The sequence below is a fragment of the Rhipicephalus sanguineus genome, chromosome 5 (assembly GCF_013339695.2).
Source record: "Rhipicephalus sanguineus isolate Rsan-2018 chromosome 5, BIME_Rsan_1.4, whole genome shotgun sequence".
Taxonomy (NCBI): Eukaryota; Metazoa; Arthropoda; class Arachnida; order Ixodida; family Ixodidae; genus Rhipicephalus; species Rhipicephalus sanguineus.
The window spans coordinates 138,858,763-138,881,428 of record NC_051180.1 but is presented as its reverse complement, the minus strand read 5'-3'; the positions used below and the strand labels follow the sequence as shown (position 1 = coordinate 138,881,428).

General features: G+C 49.7%; 1 protein-coding gene across 4 annotated transcripts in view; it reads right to left on the bottom strand.

The window, feature by feature from the left end:
* Nucleotides 1-22,666, bottom strand: part of LOC119394278 (homeobox protein Hox-B4) — a 323,844-nt gene that overhangs the window by 194,922 nt on the left and 106,256 nt on the right. For 2 of the 4 annotated variants that reach the window (XM_049415731.1, XM_049415730.1), the window contains exons 3-4: nucleotides 7,764-7,829; nucleotides 5,827-6,576 (exon numbers count right to left, since the gene is read on the bottom strand). The exons of 1 other annotated variant lie outside the window; for it this stretch is intronic. In XM_049415731.1, coding sequence (XP_049271688.1) covers nucleotides 6,272-6,576; nucleotides 7,764-7,829 — 371 coding nt within the window. In that variant the 3' untranslated portion in view covers nucleotides 5,827-6,271. Of the gene's footprint in view, nucleotides 1-5,826; nucleotides 6,577-7,763; nucleotides 7,830-22,666 lie in introns of those variants that run through there. One more of the 4 variants, XM_037661561.2, reaches the window with a different exon arrangement.

Below are 22,666 nucleotides of genomic sequence, written 5' to 3'. Positions count from 1 at the left end.
GTCTATCCTTTGTTTTTCGGGCTGTAAGCATGCTTCAACGATTGAAGCGGACTACCGCGCAGAAGCCCTTCTCGTGATGCTCTTAACTATACCATGACTTAGTTAGGGAGGGGCGGAGGAGAGCAGCCCACCACTTTGTAGGGTATGGCACGGCAAGAAGTAGTGAAAATGGCCCCTCTAACATTCAACGGTAATCGTTTCTTTATTTCTTTTTCTCAGAAAACGCTCGAAGCATGTACTGAGAAAACGGTTGCGCGTGTATGTAACAAAGGTCCACAAAGAGTCGCCTCGCTGTGGCAAGTCCGCATCGGGCGGCGTCCTTTCGTTTTCTTTTTTTTTCGGTTTTCTTTTGGCACTTTCGAAGCACATTTATTCTGAGAAGGAAGCTCCAGACGCTGGCATAGTTAACACGGGTCATTAACCGTTATCATGGCACTGACAACTAATCAGTACCCAACCATTGCGTGCACGCGTTTCACATCTTCATTCAGACAGAAGTTCAATCTGGCTGTCTTAAAAATGATTTTCCAAGTGATTCCTACGCGGACCAGGAGACAAGAGACAGGAAATTTGAATTTGTCATTAAAAGATATGTAGACCAAAGCCATAAAGAATCCATCCATCTTTATCAGAAAGAAAGCTCTCCAGTTGACTGAAAATTCGTCCGGGTCCTGGGTTCGAACCAGAGGTCCCTCTATACGATCTGATCTTACAAGAAAGCTATGTGATCAAGGGCCAACTAACTGACATTTCTAACCGCATGATCACTACGGCAATGCAGAAGATCATAATGAAGGGAGCGCGACAGAGAAGCTGAATGCGACAGCATCATCGACGGTTGTGGATTGCGAGCACTGCGAATTGTGAGCGTGTCAGTTGCAAATACATCTGTTCATTAAATTACGCACATAACCAGATAGCCGTAATGTGGGGAGCGGGTGTGGTTGAATTTGCTATCAATGTGGCCCAATAGTGTAAGAGGGGGTTCCCGCTTCTTTCGAGAGATGGCGCCACGGCAAGGACTCTGAAAGTTGCCCTTCGCGACGCCTCGAACGACAAGGCTCGCGGATAAGCAGAGACTGCTGATTTAGCTACCGCGAGCCTCAGTTAACTAACGGCTCGTGTTACGTAATGCTTCTGGACACGCTGACAGGGGACGAGAAAGACGTGCAACTTTCCTCCTGCGTATCCGATAGTAACAGCGCCAAATGAAGGAAAGCCTCCCATGGAGTGCAGACGATCACGCTCCCCCTGTACTATACAGGTGTGATTTAGCACGCAGTTCAACAGAACCACAGACGCAGTGATTTTCCTCTATCGATGAACAAGGATAACCTTACACAACACTCCTGGAGAGTAAGACGTCAGTCAATTTAAGAAGCCCCTGAAGCGTTAGACTTACGCAATTTTTCATTACGAAATTTGCCTCTTACTTAAGCCAAGCATTCGTAACGCGCGGCGTTTAGGCTCTCAAAGCGGGAATAAACGCTGGTCCACATAGTTGCTTTAGGCACTCGTTTGCGCAAGCGAGGCAAACACCTAGGGTGCTTCGCGGAAAAAAGCAAAACACAAATAAAGACGGCGAATAACGAGATGGAAGAGAGAGAGGAGGATGGCTGAGATCGTGCCCGACGGGCGCGGCAGGAGAACGAACGTGACTGGAATCGCATTACGCCACCGCCGTCACCACCGCGAACCACGCGACGCAGCCGAAAGAAGCCGAGGCCCCACATGCAGAACGGCCTGCCTGCCTGCCTTGCTCGCTCCCGCAGGGAACGGGTGGGAAGGAGGCAGGGTTGAACGAAGGGCTCGATTGGTAGAGCCGCTGGTAGTAGTGTGGGGCGCGATATCATGCACTGCGATGGTGCTCGAATCTCGCGCAGATATGAGGGGGGACGCGACGATGCTGTTTGTTGGTTTGCGCGTGCGTTGCGTTCGCGACTTGCAAGAGAGAGCAGCTGCCTTTTCGACGTCCTCGACGCGTTGCAGGAGCGGCGGCGGCGGCGGTGGTGCCACAGCCGGCTCCTCCCATTAGGCGACGACTACTTCGCCTGGCCTCGCTACTTCGCTCGGAGCGAGACAGCGCTCTGCGCGTGTTCTTACGCAATGACCGGGCGAAGATACCGCGATGCCTCGCGCGAATGAGCTACCCGAAGGGGATGAAATGTAGGCACGGTGGAGGAGATATTCAGAGTTGCCTACAAATTTTACAAGGGGGAACTCTGGAGGTGCGATATCGTTCAGCTGCCAAGGCAATGGCGGAGACTTTGTCTCGTCTTCCTGCTTCTTGCTTGGAACATTCATGCGTCATCATTTATTAAACTTCTGGGCCCGAAATCACAGAGATTTGAATTTATCGCATGGTCTTTCTGACTGACCAGCCGGCTTTGCTAGTGATTCATACGGCGTCAAGATTGGATGGAAATTTTCCTTTACGAACAATTCTATAGCGTTATATGTTTTCGAGAAAAACGGGCCGAGCTTTATATATTTCGAAGTAATCCCGCAAGCTTTTCCAAACGCAGCGAGGTAGTTAGTCTCTCGGCGTGAATGCGTTACTACATGTTAATCATTGTGTGAAATACTGCAATGATAACGGTCAATTTGTGTAGTCACACGGTTTAGTTCAGAAGAACGATGTTTAGACCGATTCATATATTGATCATCATTTCAATGCTTGTTGAACGATCAAGAGTGTTCCCTCCGGTAATTTTCGTACAAAAGTTTGAGGCGATAAAATACGAACTTTGTATTTCTTCTTCCGTCTCTGGCATGGATCCATCAGATAGGCCGCGACCGACGTGATCTGGGTCGAGCTAACTAAGAACTTCGCACGCGGCGTGTGCGAGAGGGATGTCGCAGAACACACGCGTAATTAATTAAACGAAAAAAAATAACAAGCAACAAATGCATTCCACACGCGGCCTCTGCCTTGGTTGAGTTTAGCTTGAAATAATCAATCAGCAAAGCCTAGCCTGCTCCGTCACGAACCCCGAGTAGCCCGGGACCGGCTGCGACCTCCCCTGCATTTTACAAGAGCGTCCTGGCTGCGTCACCAGGGGGCGCTAGCTGTCCCAGCAATTCGGTATTGCATGACACTTGGTACAATTCACAGCTCGCAAGATGCTTTACCATGGAAGTGTATTATCCTAGACAGCATTTGGATGACTGCGATCACCGTAAGGTCAGCCCCCGCTTGAGAGCAGGCAGGGATCACAGTGAATGTCACAGCCGACGATCCATGAATGAACGAATCTAATGAGGGTAGAAGGAAAATGAAAACTGTTTGCAGTACGAACATTCGAGATCACCTCATTACGTCAGCGGGTACGTGTAAATCGCCGCACTTCAGTTTTTCGTCAGAAGGTTCGGAACACTGTTTGTCGAAAAACTACTGCATGAAACTGCATGATCGTAGCCAGATGACTGCAAGAGTGCGCCATATAACGCCATAGGTACTAAGCCGCATCGGCGGGTAGCAAGGTCTGGTACAGGAAAGCAATGTATAATCGGCCAAACGTTTTCATACAGCGAAGAGTTACACGCGTATGCCGGCGCCTGGAGCTTGCCACGGGTATAAGATTACAGTGATGGCAAGGCGATGGTCGATCGCCAGCGCCCGCGAGCCATGCGCCTGGGGCGCGCGGAAGGAGAGGAAAGATCGAAGCCCCGACTGCACGAAGGACGATTAGAGACTACACCACATATACTATACTTATATTTATATATAATATAATATTAATAATAAACTACAATTCGCGAAACACGCACACACGGTCTGTACACATGGAGAGATGATGAGGAGGGGTGCTCAGACTAGAGTCCCTTGACAGCGCCCGAAGCGAGCGACTGGGTCGAACCTACTTCTGAACTCTGGATTCGTCGTGCATACAAGAAGCGCTGAGCGGTCCGGGAGCCTAGGCGAAGACAGTAAGACCTGTTGTTTATTCTCGTTTTCTATATTCCTTCCTGTCGTCTATATTCATGCCACAATGAACACGGAAAAATTCGTATTCGCAGATTCCTCGTAACCTTCGCACTTCGTGCGTGAGTTGTTAGATGTAACTTTCGCCGTGAAGCGTCGCTTCGTGTTTTCTCAAAAATGGTGGTGCTCACGGCTATGATAACACCGTGGTTCACTTGTAACTAGATTGTAAACAGAAATAAGTGATAACGTACATGCTGTACAACCTAAACTTCGCTCACGTCTCTTGCAAGGGACAAGAGAGCTTGAAAAATGATGCGAGCTGAGTTTAGCAAGCACCATCGCTGCACCGGATCGATTGTGCACTTCACCATTATAAGTGTCACTTTTATCAGGCGCGAATAGAAACGAATTAGGAGTGGTGGTGCATGTCGCAGAGAGCATACTACTGTATAAAACTAAAGTATGAATGCGTGTCTCAATTCTGTAATGTACCGCATAACGTAGGTTATATCAGCCACGTCTTGTAAATAAAATTGATTGTTTAATTTATGCCGTTACACAACCACATAGCTTACTACCACACAGCTTACTAACAGACCTTACTACTTAAAGTAAGAATTTTGTCAGAAATTAAATAATATCATCAAAACATAAAGCACCCCAAAATTTTCACCCAGCTGTTTTAGAGATGTTGCACGTAAGCAAAGTGACATGCCTCAGGACTCGAGGTTTACTCAGCGCGTCTGTATTTAAGTTCTCGCTAGGAACGACATCACCAGACACTCACGCTTCATTGTTTTTTTTTTTCCCCACAAGACGCCGAGATACCAGAAAACAGAAACAAACTGCACGAACACACAGTCACATTATGAAAGTCTGATGAACAAGCAACACCGCGCGCGCGAAGCACTCGATAGGAGGAGAGCGAACTCACGCAGTTCTCGACATACTGAGACGGCGGCTGAGGTTCACTCGGGTGCGGCGGCGGCTACGGCGGGTAGGAGTTGAGGGCGCGTTGAGAGCGGGGAGGTAGTGGCTGAGACATGGGAGGTCGCAGGATGATGACTCGTCGAAGGCGACAAAGACGACGACCGCGTCGTCGGCGACGGCGGACGCCTTGTGAAAGAAAAAAAAAAAGAAAGCGCCCCGACCGTTCTTTGTGGGACGACGCGAAGCCTCCCCATAGGATCTACACGTAACGCGCACACCTCTATGTACACACGAACACACGCACTGAACACACACACGAACAGACGCGACCCCGCGCTGCTAAGTGACGGGGCAAGGAGAGGGAGGGCGGTTGCCCCGAAGGCGACCACGCCCCCTAGAAAGCACGAAACGTCATCTCGTGTCCCGCACAGTTCCACGGAGGTCCCTGGGTCGGGGTGTCTCGTAAGAAGGACGTCGCACGTTTAGCCATGGCACAACGGTCGCCGTAATAAACCGCCGGCCGGCGGCTGGTCCGGACGGTCGACGAAGGGCCCTGGTGTGGTGGCCGCCGAAGAAGGGAGAGATCATCGCTTGCGCTCGCGGGCGCCCGCTGACTCGAGGTCGACCGTCCTCAGCGGGGCAAATCGCGCACTCGTGCTCGCACGAAGGTGTGTGTATGTGTGGTGCACGCGGGAGGAAGGTTTGCCGCAGCGGCCTGCATGTGTAGGCTGCCATTCACGCGGCGGCACCTCGTACAGCGTCCATGTGGCGCTAGCCAGGGCACAGATCACGAAGGACCGATGGGGGCACGCAGGGGACTGGTTCTGGCGGTTTGTTCGTAGCAGAGAACGATGGGGATTAAAATTCAAAGCAGCCAATAAAATCCAATCCGCAGATTATTTTCGACTCTCGCTCGCTTTCTGTGTTTCGTTTCAATGCTTTGGCGATAATCAAGACTCCTTTATATTTTTCGAGAGTAGAGATTTGTGCACAGACCGATCAAGGAAGCGGAGCACCATACACCGGGAATGATTCGATTAAGACATATGCATTTACTTTGCTGCTCATCGCATTTAAGGACAGCATGAAGTTCCTGCAGCTCCAGCGATAATGGATGGCAGACAGGTAATGCTGTTGACAACGAAGAAGGCTTTATGCACACTAAAGCTAGGCTCCTTACAAATGAGGCATTCATCCAAGTCCGCTGATATTTGCCCCAATTAATGCGTTCATTTTTGATGGGCAGCCAACGTTCTTCGGCTTCGAGCGGCAACAACGGACGTCCCCGTTTTCTCTGCGTAGCCGGCGGTAGGCAACGCGCGCCCTCTGTAGACATCCGTGTGCGGCAGAAAGGGAGTGGTGGTTGTGAATGATGAGGTGGCGGTGGTGGTGGAGGTCTGCTCAGGCCAGCAGCTACTTTGCCGCCACGACCGCGGCGTTGTGGTGGCTGTTGGCGGCGTTCTCGGAGTTCTGACGCTGGCTGTTCTTCTTGCTCTTCATGCGGCGGTTCTGGAACCAGATCTTCACCTGGCGTTCGGTAAGGTTGAGGTTTCGCGCCAGTTCCCAGCGCTTCTGCTTGGACACGTACGCGTTGAAGAGAAACTCCTTCTCCAGTTCCAGCGTCTGGAACTTGGAGTAAGGCTTACGCTTCTTGCGCACCGTCACGTTGCCCGTCCACTCCAGTGGGTTGGCCGTCAGCGACTCGCTCACAGCAGGCACTGCGCACATAAAGCAAAAGAAAACAGAGGACATGTATGCGTTAATTCAATAAATACGTCACGTCAGTAACGACAAAGAAGTACGTTCACAAGGTAAGGAATAACCCATGAAGTCTACATTGATTAACAACATTTCCTCTATTCAACTGTCCCAGTCTTAAATTAAGGACTTCCACATCAGATTCTTTGTTAACTTGAAACATCGCCTAAAAAAGCCTTGTAACGCAAGAGCGTTTCAGAGATATGCTAGTTGAATATTACTCGGTAATAGGTTATTGCCTTCTCCTGCACCATGGGCAGGCATCGGCCTCGTATGGACACTTATCCTCATATCACCTCATCTACATGCACCTCCTTGGAATGACCGCCAACCATCATGATAGCTAGTGATTTAAAAACACAGGTAACGCATTTTGTTGCCATGTCCCAAATACAGAGACAAGGGGACTTGAAATTTCAGTAAGTGCGCTCTTTTTCTCAAGAACTCAAATGCATTCTCCTTTAATTCAACGTCAAGCAACGACCCGCACCCCACCTCAGGCAAGGTTCTTTCTGTTCCCGACCTCCTTCGATATGTATCATGTAGGCGCCTACATATTCGCTAGCAGTATAGTCTCAGTATTTTGATAAACGGCTTCGCTCTGTCTTTTCATCTTTTTCTCCACCATCACTCAATCCCGTGGCCAAATATATAGATACAAAGTCGGCTGTGTTCCTCGCATAAAAACACACACCATATTCTTACATATTTCTCGGCAGAAATAGTTCCTCAACTTCTATTATAACGTAATTAAGGCGTTGAATCATCGCGGCGATGTTTTCAACTATAGCGTGCTTCGGAAACGTATTGGGGTTGTGAGGCTTCTGGCGAAGAAGAGGTTAGCATCCCTTTGTAAACGTTGGGTCACTTTTCCTGTAGATATTTACGCAATGAGAGGATCTTAACGTTACAATAAGAGTTTTTGTTCGTACTTCAACGCAGCTTCACGAGATGTCGCCGAGAGCGGTGCTGTTCCTGTGTACGAGTCAGATGTCACGGTAATACGTTAACGTGTAGCATACGTAAGTGAGAACACAAACACTCTTACTACAGGAGATTTATAGCAGACCGGTAATCCGGGGCCGGTATGGTATGCGTGGCACGGAGGCCGCGTTACTGAGCATGCGCATAACGGGTTCTGACTCACCTGCGCATGCGCCAAACCCGTACTGCGCGCCGTACCGTGACCGGATTCCTGGTCTGCCGTAACTCTCTATTAACAAAACAGAAGTAAACGACACTACTATAAAACATTTCAGCAGACACAAATAAAGGCACATGCGAAAGTAATGAGGGCAAACCGCGGTCACTACTTCTTGTAAACACGGTGACAGACACTGCAGCCAAGAAAGGCCACGGAGGAAATGAACCATTGTTCTTCTATTTGAACAAAGTACTACAATGCTGCCCGGATATTCAACGGGTGCTTCCGTTTACGTATACGTTATAGATCGGAAAAAAATAAAAGCCGGAGAATAGCGAGCATGCCACCTACTTGAGTCCAACTCACATCCATGTGACAAGTCTCTGGGCCCTCTGCCAATTAAACTCACGACAGGCGATGCCTACCGCCGCCACCTCTTCCTAGTGGACCCGAAATATGTTTCGTTACATGGATCACTTCATCGTAAATGTCACGCTCTGTTTAGTTGCAAATCACTCTAAGAACCCTGCAGTATGAAGCAAATAAAACTTTTGTATTTCGACCATGCCTAGATAAACAGCTTCAAATATGTTCTTTAAATTGACACTAAAGAGAAACAATGAATTGGTTTAGATTGATAAAGTGTGCTCGGAGAACTCTTGTGTAGTTTATTTCACCGCCATAGGTTTATTATTAGAGGAGAAAACCAAGTTCAAAGTTTCATTTTTAAATTTCGCGCCGAACTTTGTAATTTGTGACGTAGAAGATTTCCAAGAGCATTTAACGAATTTTGGTGCCACTGGCTTGACGAACTTTCCCCAAACTCGTTATGTAAAGTCTCTGGCCCCCTCAGAGGACAATGTACTTCGATTTAACCGATTAGGAACTACGTAGGCCCAAGCAGGCGCCGTCAAAAATATGTGACGTCACGGAAAATGGTGCAGGAATTCCAAGGTGACGTCGCCACCTGTATTTTCTTTTTGCGCGTTTTCTCGCTTATTAAGCGTCTTCTCGCAGCAAGCGTGGTGTTTTTGGTATCGTGGAAGACTACTTTACTAATGCGAGAAAAATCGTTTTGCTCTTTAGTGTCCCTTTAACTTTTTTCATTTTTCTCTCTGCACGCACTGCAATACAGATCAATTTACCACCGTTGACCTGACATTGTCGAGCTCAACAGAGCTTAGTTTAACGTTCGGCAGTGAGGCAAGAGAGGTAGAGGAGTCGAATGCCCCTCACGCCTCCAAAGTTTCGATCACCCAGTCACGTGCAGCCAAGTCCTTGTTACTGTCTTCACGTTGACTGAGTACCCTTCAGTAGCGCCAAAACGAAGGTAATGGAGAGAGAAAAAGACTCCTTACAAGATTCTGTCTTGTGTGACTTCGTTCTCAATGTAGCTAGAGACGTACACATTTTTTCATAAAACAGGCAAAGTCCTTCGTTATAGTGGCTCCCACCAGAGATGTAGGTTTCCTGTTCGACCGCAGGAAGGAAAGGGGTTAGGGAAGGGGGGCGGAGTTCTAACCGAAATCATGGAGGCATACTTCATGTTAAAATCCCGTAATCACGTGAACTCGCCTTCTATATCTCTAAGCGAGAGAGCAGCATTTAACCTTATCGACAAATGCTAGATTAGTTAACACTACACACGCGGAACTCGAGGGCTTGAAATGACTCGCTTTCATGAATATCACGTTGCGACATAGTTCTTCGATATCGTCACTGTTTTGCGCATATATTTGATGTGCTTTTGCGAAAATAAACAGTTGAAAGTTTGCGCACTACTTGTTTAGTTATCTGTGTCGTTAGTCCTTCGTGCCTTTAGCTCAGCGCAGCTACATTAGAATGCCGTACCGATTAGCCCAAGTTGAAGCTTTGCTTGTAACCGAATTAACTGTGCATTGAGCGTGAGGAAGTCCAGCGTTCTTACTGTTCTGCCATTTCTTCTCTTCCCCATCTTAACGTTTTCCACCGTGCGCTGGAGAAATGTGGTGTTCGAAGTTACAACTAGCCCAACTTTCCACTTCGTATACACAAAATAAATATGTCATTGTTGCGTGGTTAAACTTTGTACGTTTGTTTGTACAAGGTTCAATACACCAGTATACTACATATCTAGAACAATTGCAGACGCTAGTAAGATAAGGGCTACCGCTGAGCCCCCTCCCCCCCTTCCTGCCGCGATAGAGAAAGGGGAAGGGGGAGGTGACACCCCGTTACTGACGCCTTTGGATCCCACAACACAGGTTTGAGATAGAAAGCCTGCGTAGTCTTCCTGTGCACTTCCTTCCTCTGGTAACTTAGTTGTAGAGACGTTCAATGCAGCGGTGTTTGGTTTAGTTCATTTTAGCACGCACATTGACACGCGGACTTGTCCTTTTTCAGCCTGTAACTTAACATGGGGAGGAGGGCTCGTTGAGGAGAGAAAACAGGGGGTTGATAACTAGAACTTCAACGGAAGGCACAGACAATTCGGCTATGGTGGTTCGGCTATCCACCAGCATGTCCACCAGCGGTAATAATCGTCGCGACCCCCCTTGAGCAGAGTCCGGCGAGCCGCACGCGCGCTTCGTTTTTTCACCGCACCTAACGGTACGGCTGCTGCCATCTGTAGGGCACAGCAGGAAACGCGGCTTACGCAATGCCGTCCTGCCGCTGCTGCTGCCTCTGCCTCCACTGTGGAAGCTACTCGCTTGGCGCGTCGGCGCTCGAGCTGCGGATGATGGAGCGACGAAGTACACACAGGCGGCTTAAACGCCGGCAAAACGCGGGTCTGCCACAGTGCGGCACGAGCAGCGTAACGCCCGCGGGGGCCTTGGCTTCGGCTTGGCTGAGAAACGGAACAGGCGGGCTTGCTCTCGCGATTTCCCTCCGGCCGCCGCCAAAGCGTTTTCAGTGAGCGTGGGCGAAGCCCACCCTCTCTCCTCCCTCTCCCCTCAGAGTCGTAAAAGCGAAACCCAGGAGGACAATGGCGGAAAAGAGGCTCTTCTTTTCTGAGCTGCCTTTTATAATACGCCGCTCGCGCGTAGGGGGAGACGAAAATAAGAAAAAAAAATGCTTCCCTTCCTTTTTCTTGCCGCTCACAACACAAGAAGACGACGTCCATGGGGGAGAAGAGGGCAGCAACAATAATGATGGCGGCCATATAGACGCCGAGGCAAAGCGGGCCGCCGGGACGAACCATGCCGAGGAAAGCGATGGAGAGAAGGGAGCCCGCGTGTGGAAAAGCCACGCAGCCGCAGGGAAATGCCCGCGCGCGCCAAACGAAGGTTCTCGCGGTCGCAGATGTCGGAGAACGCTAGCGTAGTTGCTTCGCAACTGCGAGGTTTTGCTTTTCTGCGCGTGTATGTGTGCATGTGTATCACCACGCCTTCAGGCAAACGAGCAGTGTTAGCTTTAGTACGACTTACGCTACGCGGTCAAAAGCCTTCATGACGACGTGCTCGGGACACTCAAAGCAATTTGTGTTACAAAATCAAGTCACTTATTGAGGCGAAGACCTTTGATGCGTTATCAAACGCGAAAACACGAGTGATTCGAAAGAAATCACGTGATGACCTCACATGACGTCACTACGACGACGTATAGCGTGACGTCACACGATGACGTCAACACATAGTCAAAGATGGGCCGATCACTGAGGCAGTTCAAAGATCAGGTAATGTGCAAAAGCTTTCGGATGGGGGAAGGGGGGGGGCATCAATGCATCGACTGAGAAGAAAAAGAAGATGGCTTTCGTCTTCGAGTCGTCATAGGCGAATGCGTAAGGGACACTGAGTTTTTGTGAAGGACGCGCAGTATCACGCTCGCAATACATACCGGACGTAAATGATATTTCGTTATACCCGTCATTTCGTTGTACAGGATTTCGATTATAGTCACCTGTGCTCGTATGAGTCCCGCTTTCCTCTCAACGTCCTTGTCACCGGAGAGGATCAAGCGGACCTGAGGTCCCGCAATGAATGAATGCTTCAGCTGCAGTTGACACTTCGGCCACCCCACCCTTACTGGCGCTTCCGGCGAAACAACGCCAATCAAACTTATCAGCGACAGTTGACTACTACGGCGGTCATTTTACTTTCAACTTTTTTGCCTCCCTCTATTGAGTTACCGCTCCATTCTATACAGTACCTCCTCGCAGCACGATTAAGCCGCAACTGCATCGCCGCTGTATTATCGGGAATTCGTCGCGGCTGTTCTTGAGATAACGCGAAGCCTGTCACGCACGTTCTTTCTTCCCGTACGTCGTTTCTGGCATTGCAAAGCACGGCGAGACACCCCCGTTATCGGACTTTCCCGGTGCATACAGCTACTGCGATCGCCAAGGCGTAATCGATACAGGCGTCTTAAAGGCAAGAAAACGCACTGCTCTTATCAGCGTTCATCTCCAGCACCACCGGCGCAACAAGAGGCAGAAGAAAGCGCCCGCCGTATATATTCCTATTCAGCTAGCGCAGCAAAAGGACTTCGAGAACGAGGCAGGACGACGAGTCCCTATGAGACTGCAGCCACGAGAGGCAGAACGAATGCGAGATCGTAATGGGCGATAATACCTGGCCGTACGCGCGCGGGTTCCCAGGATCGCCGTCGTGTGCATGCTGCGTCGAGACACTCGCTATTCAGTGCATACGTACAATATATGCGATGGCGAAGCAGCCGTAAAGGCAGTCGACTTAGCGCTCTCCCATCGTATATAGCACGTAGTACCTCAAATCGTCCACCACTTTCGTTAACACAGGCAATCGGCTGTGTCACCAGGATGCCTTCAAACTTGGAACTTAAAACACGTTGCCGATCGGTCGAGGGCCGCAAAGTCCAGCAAATCAATCAATTAATTAACCAGGAGGATGGGGTCTATTAGCCTGCGAGGTCTCGTTTCCCATCGATCATTTCCGTCGATATTGCTTTGAGATCACACTTTGGATAAAGTAGGCAATTGATGTTGTGCGCGGAACGAAATCACTTCGGCGTCGCATTGGAAACCAGGGCGTTGACAGAATGCTCTTCGTAACACGTGATGGCGAATTTTGAGGTGGACATTACGTCAAGCATGATTGTCAAAGAAAGCGATTAGTCAGGACTATACCAGCGATTGTGCTTGCCCTCACGCGCATCACTAAATGATTGCCTGTTTAAGTGATATGGGCAGCAACACCACATGGAGGCCAGGAATTATGCTCCCCAGGCTATCACAATGACGGCCTTTTCTGAACTTCGATATATAAACGTATTAAACTTCGCTCTTGGTGTCACGACACTACGCACTATGCTCTTTGTACCTGTTTTTCTTTCGTATTCAAAAGCTCACCATTGGAATTAAGGCACTTATTTTCATCGCTCCCCGGGCCGTCAACTTTATAAGTTTTTCACTGTGCTTCCAGTCGATTCGCTCCCTCTGTTGAACGCGTCCGGTCTTCGGTATACGCGGCTGGAGGACTGACCAACTGCTAGCCTTACACGTCCTTGCTTTCATTTTATTTTATTCCTAGGCCTCCGTTTACATCTTTCACCCCCCGACCCCCCCCCCCCCCCCCCCCCACTTCAGCGTGCCCTTTTTCTCAAATCCCGGCACACGCGTGCAAACAGGAGCACAACAGAGCCGAGGCGAAAAGCTGACGACGATCCGCACCAAGGACCAAGATCAGTCGTTCCCCTCGCCGCCTCCCAAGCGCGGTCGAATCAGGGGCAATTTGAGCACGGACTCACGTTCTCGCCTCTTCCGGCAAAGCCTCGCAGACCTGATTGCCGAGAAACGTCCTCAAACGCTACACCGCCCCCACCCACCTTTTCTTTATTTGTTTCTTTCTGTCGCTCTACCACCCGCCGCGCAGGGAAAGCAGCAGCTCTGCTGGACACGGCAAAATGCACGCGCGCTGGTGGCGGCACTCGCATAAGGGCCCTACAGTGAGATAGAGCGAGAATACAGAGAAAAGGACAGAAAAGAAAAAAAGGACATTTTGTTCGTACAAAGTGTCACGGAGGAAGGGGGGGGGGGGATAAAAGGATGCGGCAGACGTGCGGAGCACCGCCGATTACAGCGTTTTACGTTTCGCCATGTGCGAGCCTTGAAATCCCCCCCTTACCCCCCCAAAGTTCGAGTGCCCGGTCTTGACGTTGTTGTTTTATTGCTGCAAAGTTTTGTTTGTTAAAACTTTTTTTTTTGAGATCTCTATCATGTGGCCACTGCAGAGGCGCCTTGTTGTACATGGACGGCGAAGCGGGTCATTAACGTAGGCGTGCGTGGTGTCACCAGGAGCTCCTGGCACGGACGCCACGCAGATGCAAACGTGAAATTTCGATAAGCTCCAGAAGAAACAAAGCAATATGACAAAGACATAAGGAAAAGAAAAACAACGGTAGTGACAACGTTCTTTTCTTATAGGCTGTCTCTTTGGGCTGTATCTATCTACTCAAGCCGGGAAACAATCAGCAAAATGCGTTACATACGCTTTTGCATTTCGAAAGCGTCGAGGTTTACGCTCACATGAAACGAAGGCTGACGGATACATTATAGCACCACAAAACACGAGTGCACCGCATGTGTCGTTTGTGTGTGGCCGAGCGCACAGGGGACCCTCCGTATAGAGGTTGCAGAACTTGACAAGAATGTGATTGTTTGTGTTGTGGCTGCGCTCAGATGTGCTGCGGCAATTCTTTCATACCTCACAGGGCTACAAAATCTTGTCAGAGACAGACACGTGCATAAGCGTGTACGCACAGATGTGTATATGTAGCCTCTGCCAGGACTATCACAGGCATGGGCGTCCGGAGGGGGGTGCAAGGGGGGGGCGGCCGCCCTCCCCCCTGGAATTTCGGATAATATCTTTCTATGCAGTAGCATAAGCCGCACACGTTGGTTAGCACACAAAAGGTCCGCATATCGGTGTGAAACGGCCTTAGGACTGCCAGCCAACTTTGCACGTTGTTACATATTATTGACTAACCTTGCCGGTCAAGTCACGGTAGAGAACCCCCCCCCCCCTCCCAAGGATGCAACCCCCTGGAAAAATTTCTGCGGACGCCCTTGATCACAGGCACCTTCATTACATATGTCGTTGTCTATGAGCACGCGGTAACAGTTCCACTTTTCGCACTCTGTGTAAATTGGAATGGTTAGTACCAGAGCTTTGGAGCTTTCGTAATTACAAATGAACACCCTTAAACACTCCCTAGTTTATACGTATAGCCTGTATAATTTTGACAGACTGTTCAAGTGTGTCTCTGTCAATAGCCGTGAGTGGAACGTTAATAATAACAGGTCAATATTGAACAATGTATCTATGTGTCTAAACTCCTCATAACTTGTTCAACGTCTTCAAACAATACCACCGCTGTTCCACACCGGGGCACTTGAGCCGATCCCTTCCGTAAGATCTGTAGGCGCGAAAGATGAGCCAAACAGAACGAGCTGGGATACGCACACAAGGAACGTGTACCTGCTCCTTCAGTTCTCCTTGACCAGTGGCGAGCTACACGCTAAACGGCCATCGCCGTCCTTCCACAAACCATGTACTTGTTCTACACCGCTGTAGTTACACAAACATACCACTGACTTCTGTGTCCCTCGGCAAATTACCCGAGCCTCATTCGCTCCGCTCATCACCCTGCCATCGCTGCTGCAACGCATTCGGGTTTCAGAACACAAGCACTCTTTTAACCACCAGCAGTTGCTGACAAACGACGTGACCGACAGACCAGGCTACCACGCATGGGGCTTCGTGAGGGGCTCCCAACGGACGTGCTCCATGCAGCCCATACAGGAGAACAAGCGTGGCGAGCGCTGCCGCCGCAGCTGGTCACCATTAAACTCCTCACCTCTGCGAGCGCGAAGCGTGTGCAAACACGCACACGGCACAGAACACACACAGGGCAAGACGACCGGCGGCGGCCTCGGAGGCGCTCTCCTCTGGGTGACGAGTGGGCAGCGCGAGCAAGCTAGCGCGCGCGAGAGAGATTGCCGCCGCCAGCGGGGCTCATTGGTATGCCAAGGACGCGCTCGCCTATCGGAGGTCTCCGACCGATCCACGGCAGCAGCCGTCCACCAGGAAGAAGAACCGGCGGCCATAAACGGAGCCCAACTTCGGGACGCAAAAAGCGGCGAAGAATTTCGATGCCGCCGCCAAGCTCGAATGCTTACGCCGACACAATCGCGCTCGTGACGCCGGGGCCCTTTTGCTTGGCCAGCGAGAGAGCCTTGGACGAAGCCGACCTGGCAGGGCCCGAGGAGACGAGCCCCGAAGACCTCTGTGTGCTTGCGTGTTTGTATATGACGGTGGCCGCCCGCGTGATGCCTGCACTTCGTGCCTGTGGCATCACGTCGGCCTCGGCGTGCGCATCTGTGCCGGCGACAAGCGTCGCTTTATCGTACGTTTACTTGAACCGGCATTCGCGGGAAGCTTGCAGCGTGCCCGGTGTGCGTCGCGCAGGTAATTAACCGCAGCAACGCCAGTGAGAGAGAGAGAGAAAGAGAGAGAGAGAGAGGTCGCTTCGGGCTGCGTTGCAATTTCTAAATGCCCCCTCTTGCCAGAAGCACGCTGACACCTCTCCTCCTCGAATGGTTGTAGCGGCCGCCTTTCGGGCTTTTCAGTGAGCTTTTTTTCTTTCCCCGAGGCATTGCGTGCTTCTGGAGGACGCTAAACAAATTGTCGCCACGGAGCGAACACAAAAGTCCCATTGTCACCGATGTCCTCGAAGTGCGCTCGAGGCGTTCGAGACCTTGTTTGAAGCGATCACTGAGATATTCCAAAGAAAAGAGCGAGGGCCCTCAAAAGGCAGCTACCGGCAAGAAGCGACCGAGGGAGTTCCTGTATATGTGTGCAGTTCTGAAACCGGCCCGACTCATGCAGCCCTCGCGCCTGGTCAACGACACCCGTACATCTGGTATAGATCGCCGCCACTCCGTCACTCTTGGAATCCTATAGAGCTATGCCGCACGCAGGCGTAAAGAATCAAATAAAAAGCTTGATAGGCCGGGAATCTAAATCTCTTTAGATGAGCGAGAAAGAAAAAAAACGCTTTCGCCCGGCTCGAAATTAGGCCCCGCCGAGCGGCAAAGGGTGTATATACACAAGCAGGGCGGCAAGTCGCATAAACGAGCGGCCATTTCAGCTATAGCGCGCAAGGCACGGTCGACGGTGGCTCGGTGTGTGTGTCTGCATGCGTGTAGCGAGGCAAATTGGTGGCGAGATAAGCGCGCGAAATCCGCACGCATGCAGCTGCCAAGAGTGCGAGCGCGTTGGCGGCGGCGCCGCCGACCTCACCGGGAATAACACGAGCATACCTATGTGATGGTGCGCCTGCGTACCGCCGCCACGTCGTGGTGCGCACCTTTAAACGCATCGAAACCACGCACGCACGCGCAGACAAACAAACGGGTGCACAGGGGCTGAATAGATGCGCTAGATGAAATGTGAAGTTCTGCAAGACTCACTCCTCACGTATCTATAGTTTCACCCATGCATACAGCGGTGATGCACGTCGCTAGACATGTAAGTCGGAAAGAAAGAAAGAAAGAAAAGAACGAAAGAAAGAAAGAAAGAAAGAAAAGAAAGAAAGAAAGAAAGAAAGAAAGAAAGAAAGAAAGAAAGAAAGAAAGAAAGAAAGAAAGAAAGAAAGAAAGAAAGAAAGAAAGAAAGAAAGAAAGAAATTCGAAGGAAAGGTAGGGAGATGTTAACCTGGTATCAGTAACCAGTTTGCTACCATGCACACCATTCTTATGGGACGTTAAGTCCTGTCGATCGCGCAGGATTCTTTCTTCCGATGTTAGTATCTGGTTGCTACCCTGCATTGCAGCGGGAGAATAGGGGTTGTAAATAGTATAAGTGAGAATAAAACGATGTAGAGTGAGAGAAATGCAATGCCCGAAGGTAGGGAGGTTAACCGGAAAATAAATATCCGGTTTGCTACCCTGCACTGGGGAAGGGGGAAGGGAAGACAGCAGTAAGGAAACACACACACACGTTCAACGAGGCAAGTGCTCTATATGGGCGAGGGCGAGTGGTAAGCTGTCGCTATCTTGTACAGTCTCAGAAATGTCCCTAACGTATAACCAGTGCCCTTGACTGACGAATAAGAACGCACGTGCTGGTGCCGCTCTCTCTATCATGCTCGCTGTTTGCCATGCAGTTCTCAAGGCTCACTCGTGCCATTAAGCGGAAGGCTGGTCGCCTTGTATAAGGTCGGCCTAACAGTGCGGCAAAGCATAATTATACTTCCAGCGTTTCGCATATCCACTACTTCACCACCAAGGAGCCAGCCAGAGCGTTATGGCACATACATAAACCGCGGTAGAGTCCCATTATACCACACGGGTGCATCGGCGAGCCTCAGCGTTAGAGCCAAGCATACAGGCATATATACGTCACAGAGCGCACGGCGCGCGCATCCGGACCAGCTGGCGAGACGCACGTCTGGGCTGGAGTGCGAAGCTGTGCCGCGACATGTCAAGAGAAAACACTCGCCCCCGATCGCGCGCGGCAAGCGACGTCAGATCGAAGAGCGGCGGGAAAGCGGATCGTGTCTTTCACGCCGCCATCGAGACACCTCGTGGGCAACCAGCATGTGCTGAAATTGCCATCTGCATGACTGGGCAACAGAGGCGAATGAAGAGAACACAGGCACCGATTAAATGCTACCTGTAGAGAGAGAGAATAGACGAAAAAGAAAAGGGTATGGAGGTTAACCTGATACTATTAACCGGTTTGCTACCCTGCACAGGGGTGGGGAAAGAGGGTAGAGAGAGATAATACTTTTAAAAAATTAAATATGCACACATGCACACACTTGCCGGACGTTCCAGTCAGAGCCGTTCTGATAGACCGGTTAATAGTTCTGTAATTGATAGTTCGAGATGTAGAAGTCACTCTGCGAGATGTAGGCGTCACCATATCAGTGTCAAGCGAAATGCTGTAATTTGAATGAACGCTTATGTATTCGGAGTGGTGGCACTTTGCTATGGGCTATATATGTAACATCTTCCGACCGTGTGTCCATGCCCGCGCCAGGCTTGGGTAATTCACAGCCGTTATTATACAGTGGCTAACATCCATGCCTTTCGCCTCTCCTCCTCACACTTCGTGAGATACTTATGGCTGCATTTTCGCCGACGAGAAGAAACGGATGCTTTCTCACACACTAAAAATGACTTCGCATGACGCTGCAGTATAGGATTTAGATGCGAAGGCGAGTAACCGCACTGTGGTGCTAAGTCTGCATGTGTGTGTCTAGAATAGCAAAACACACGTATTTTTATGCACGCGAACAGAATAAATAGTGTATCTAGCCATATATACCGAGATTCTAATGCGAGCAAGGTCCTACACAATCTTATGAAGCAAGTGCTCTTTCTTTTCTTGTTCAGAATTGTGACGGACCAGCTGATAATGAGAAGCGATTTAAAAAAAAAAGCGTTGTGTCAGTAGTATTTTGCCTATATATAAGCAGAAGAAAAAGAAGCAGCCGCGTTTTATTTGATGAACGTATTATACGGGTATTATGCCAGGAAATGAGGGCTGAACTATCAAAGCTGTGTATAAATTTTGTTTAAGCCATCATCCATAATCGAAGCAGGCAGATTCAGACGTCAGGTTTACAAGACGACTAAATTACGGGGCACTGGAGAATACTGCGAAGAATCGAGATAGAAAACGACGCGATGAACAATAGAACGAGATCTGAAGGGCACAATGTTATAAGAGACGGGAAGGGAGTACAATTACACGCAGTGCCGTCAAAACAACATTTGCTCTACGCCTTCATTGAGACTGGCAGTAATAAGTGGATTTGGAAAGGCCATGTGATGCAGAAGGTCGTTAAAAGGTGGTCTCCTATGTCGACAGCAGTAAACAACAGTAGTAACAGTGCAAGGCTTCAGCTCGACAGGAAGCGTCTTACTGCCGAAGCCGTACACCAATCCAGCTGTAGATCTTTCAAAGCTGTAGCCACTAGCTAAGCCCCGCTGGGTACTATAGCAACCAGATGTGCCATCCCTCTGTAGTAATAGGCCCAACGGTGTATTTGGAGTATTTGTATATAAATAAGCAAATCGGACCTGAGGTACCTTGGGAGCACGGATCAATTTCCAACGAAGCCGTTTGTTCCGAGCAGTTGCATTAAGTCTTTTTGTTGGGGGTAATATCATGGCGTACGGCTCTATATGCCCATACGCACATTACCTTTGTACAGTGCCTCCCATTTTCATCAGATGTGAACTTGACACCGCATTTAGGATGTACACTGGAAACCATTGAACGTAACGACTGTTTGACACTTCCGAGCCCATGTAATCTTACTAAGGTTATCAGTGATTTAACTGCAGCAATTTACTACACCATGCTTACTACAGTAGGTTGTCTACTGCAAAGACCTTAATCAACGCTACCCATCAAATTGCAGCAATTTACTGCAGCATGCTTACTACAGTTGGTAGGTCGTCTGCTGTAAAGACATTCATTAAGCCCCTCCATCAAATTGCCGTAATGTAATTTACTACAGCATGCTTACTACAATTACCGGGTTGTCTATGTACTGCAAATACCTTAATCAACGCCATCTATACGCCCCCCCCCCCTTCCCCCTCCCCAAGCATTAAAAATTTAATGTTCATCATATCATGTGTAGTGGCGCGAGTGTCCCTTTATGTTCCAGGTTAGCACACAGCAAAGCATGCAGACAAACCGCAAACACAAGCTGCGCACGTAAATCCGAATATGCTATATATACGAACAACGGACGACCTTCAAGCCGACCTCTGACCCTCTAACCCTCGGTAGACCTGACACATCCTGCCATGCCCGCACATACCGGCGGCCTGCGTGGAAGCAGTCGACTGCCGACAGAATGGACTGCACAGCAGCGGATACATTATAGGGACACACAAGTGCAACAGAAGGCAGCCGTTCGGCAAAACAACCAAAGCCCATCATCATCAAACCACCGGCGAGGCTCGCAACGCACCGTCAATGCGCACGGCATAGTTTTGTTTTCGTATCAATTTAACGCAGCTTCTTTCCTGTTCTGTCAGCAGCTGCGCATGCAGTGTGCCGGTTGAGCCTGCACTGAGGGTCAATGGCAGAAATGCGATCAGCAACTGTTTTCGCAAGTATTTTTCAGCTCTGCGCACGCATTAGCCAAAACGGGATGTTACCGGAAACTCCCAAGTTTTCTTTTTTTTTAACTTTCGTGGCAAAGAGAAGAATGCTATAGCCCGCGAATGGTGCATCGCCCGCTTACCACAAGTGGCCGCATGATTCAGCTTGATTAATGATCGCTGCTCGCGCAAGTAGCGACATCGAGCTTCGCGGGTCGTTTCATTCAGTGAGCTGCGAAGTTATACTGTATGCAGCTTTTCGCGGCTTTTGTATAGACGCCGCTTGAAGCTGTTTATCGTTAGTGAACGACTATGAGATTAATAGGCGCGAATACCTTCACATCAACAGTGTCGACAGCGGCTGTCGCGTCACCTGAAGGCAAGAATGCGAACAGACGCTGTATGTAGTTTTACGTCTCAACTAGCGGGCTTCCCCGTATATGTGCTTCCCAGTATATGGGCGAATGGTTCATACCTGATTGAGATTATCGTATCAGGAAACATCGTATTTCGTCGCTTTAAAGCAGAACCTCGCTCCTGCCCGCCTCCTTCCGACATTCCTGCCGGAAGAAAAATAATGATCCGCGAGCGAGCACCACGTGATCCCGCCTTGTGTTTTCAATTTCTGGGCGTACGCTCGCAGGGTCGATCATTTTCCGAGCATCATCACGTCAAACCAGCGTGCACAGGAACACATTTCACTGGCGCGCAGCACAGCTTGTTTTTATACTTTGCCCTTTAAGCTCCCACAAACACATACACACTCATCGCGCTGTTGTTCGTGTACAACCCCCCCCCCCCCTGTTTGCTGTTTTTCACTGGTGCCCAGTAAGTTAGAACATACGCGTTCGCCAAGCGATCCAAAAAGATTGCGTTTTCCTTTCGCGTAGCGGACCGAGTGTGTAAAGACTCGAAGAAAGAGCAGAAGGAGAGGCACACGTATATATACACGTAAGATATACATACACGCACGAACACCCGCACAGTGGTATACGGTTTGGGAATAGAGAAGCGTAAAATTTACGACCACCTGCCAAATGAAACGAAGTGGAAGACGGACCAAAAGAAGAAAAAGAGCTAGCGTAGCAAAGGAGCTGATTTCATCTTGGCCACCTTGAGAAGGAAGTTGGAAACACCTCTTTCACCCCCTTCCTTCTTTCCAACCTGGTATACCACCCCCCCCCCCTCTTTCTTTTCTTTTTTTTTTCTGATGTCTCCGGCGCACCGCTTCGCTTGCGATGTAAGATGGCTCTGCGAGAAACGGAAGCTATTTTTGGTTCTTTTTCTTTTTGGCTCATTTTTCCAAACCGAAAGCCCGCCGCGATATTGGGTTGGCCCCGGGAATGCCACCGGGCCTGACGGCTCTAAACAGAGATGCGAAGCCAAACGGCAAAGAAGGAGGGAACGGTACAGGATGAACGCCAAGACAAAAAAAATAATAAGATAAAGAAAGACGCGCGAGTTGAGAAAGAGAGAGAGAGAGAGGAGGAATTTGAAAGATGTCAAGAAAGACTGGATGGAGAGGCTGCAGCCATCGCTTGCTGCCGCGAAGTAAGACTGCTGGTATATATACATGACGCCACCGGCGCTTACAACCGCAGAGCAGAGCAGAAACCAAAGGGATTGCGACGTGAAACCCAGCGTGGATCCTCCCCCTTCGCTTTCGCTCAACTCCGGGCCTCTCCACCGCCAGCCCGACACAGTTGAATGCCTGCCAGTAACTTTCCGGGTTTTCCCAAGCACGAACCGAAAGGAAGGAAGGGAAGAGCATAGCGGCTATCATTTTCTTCTTTGCTCTTTTCTATTTCGAAGTAATCCTCTT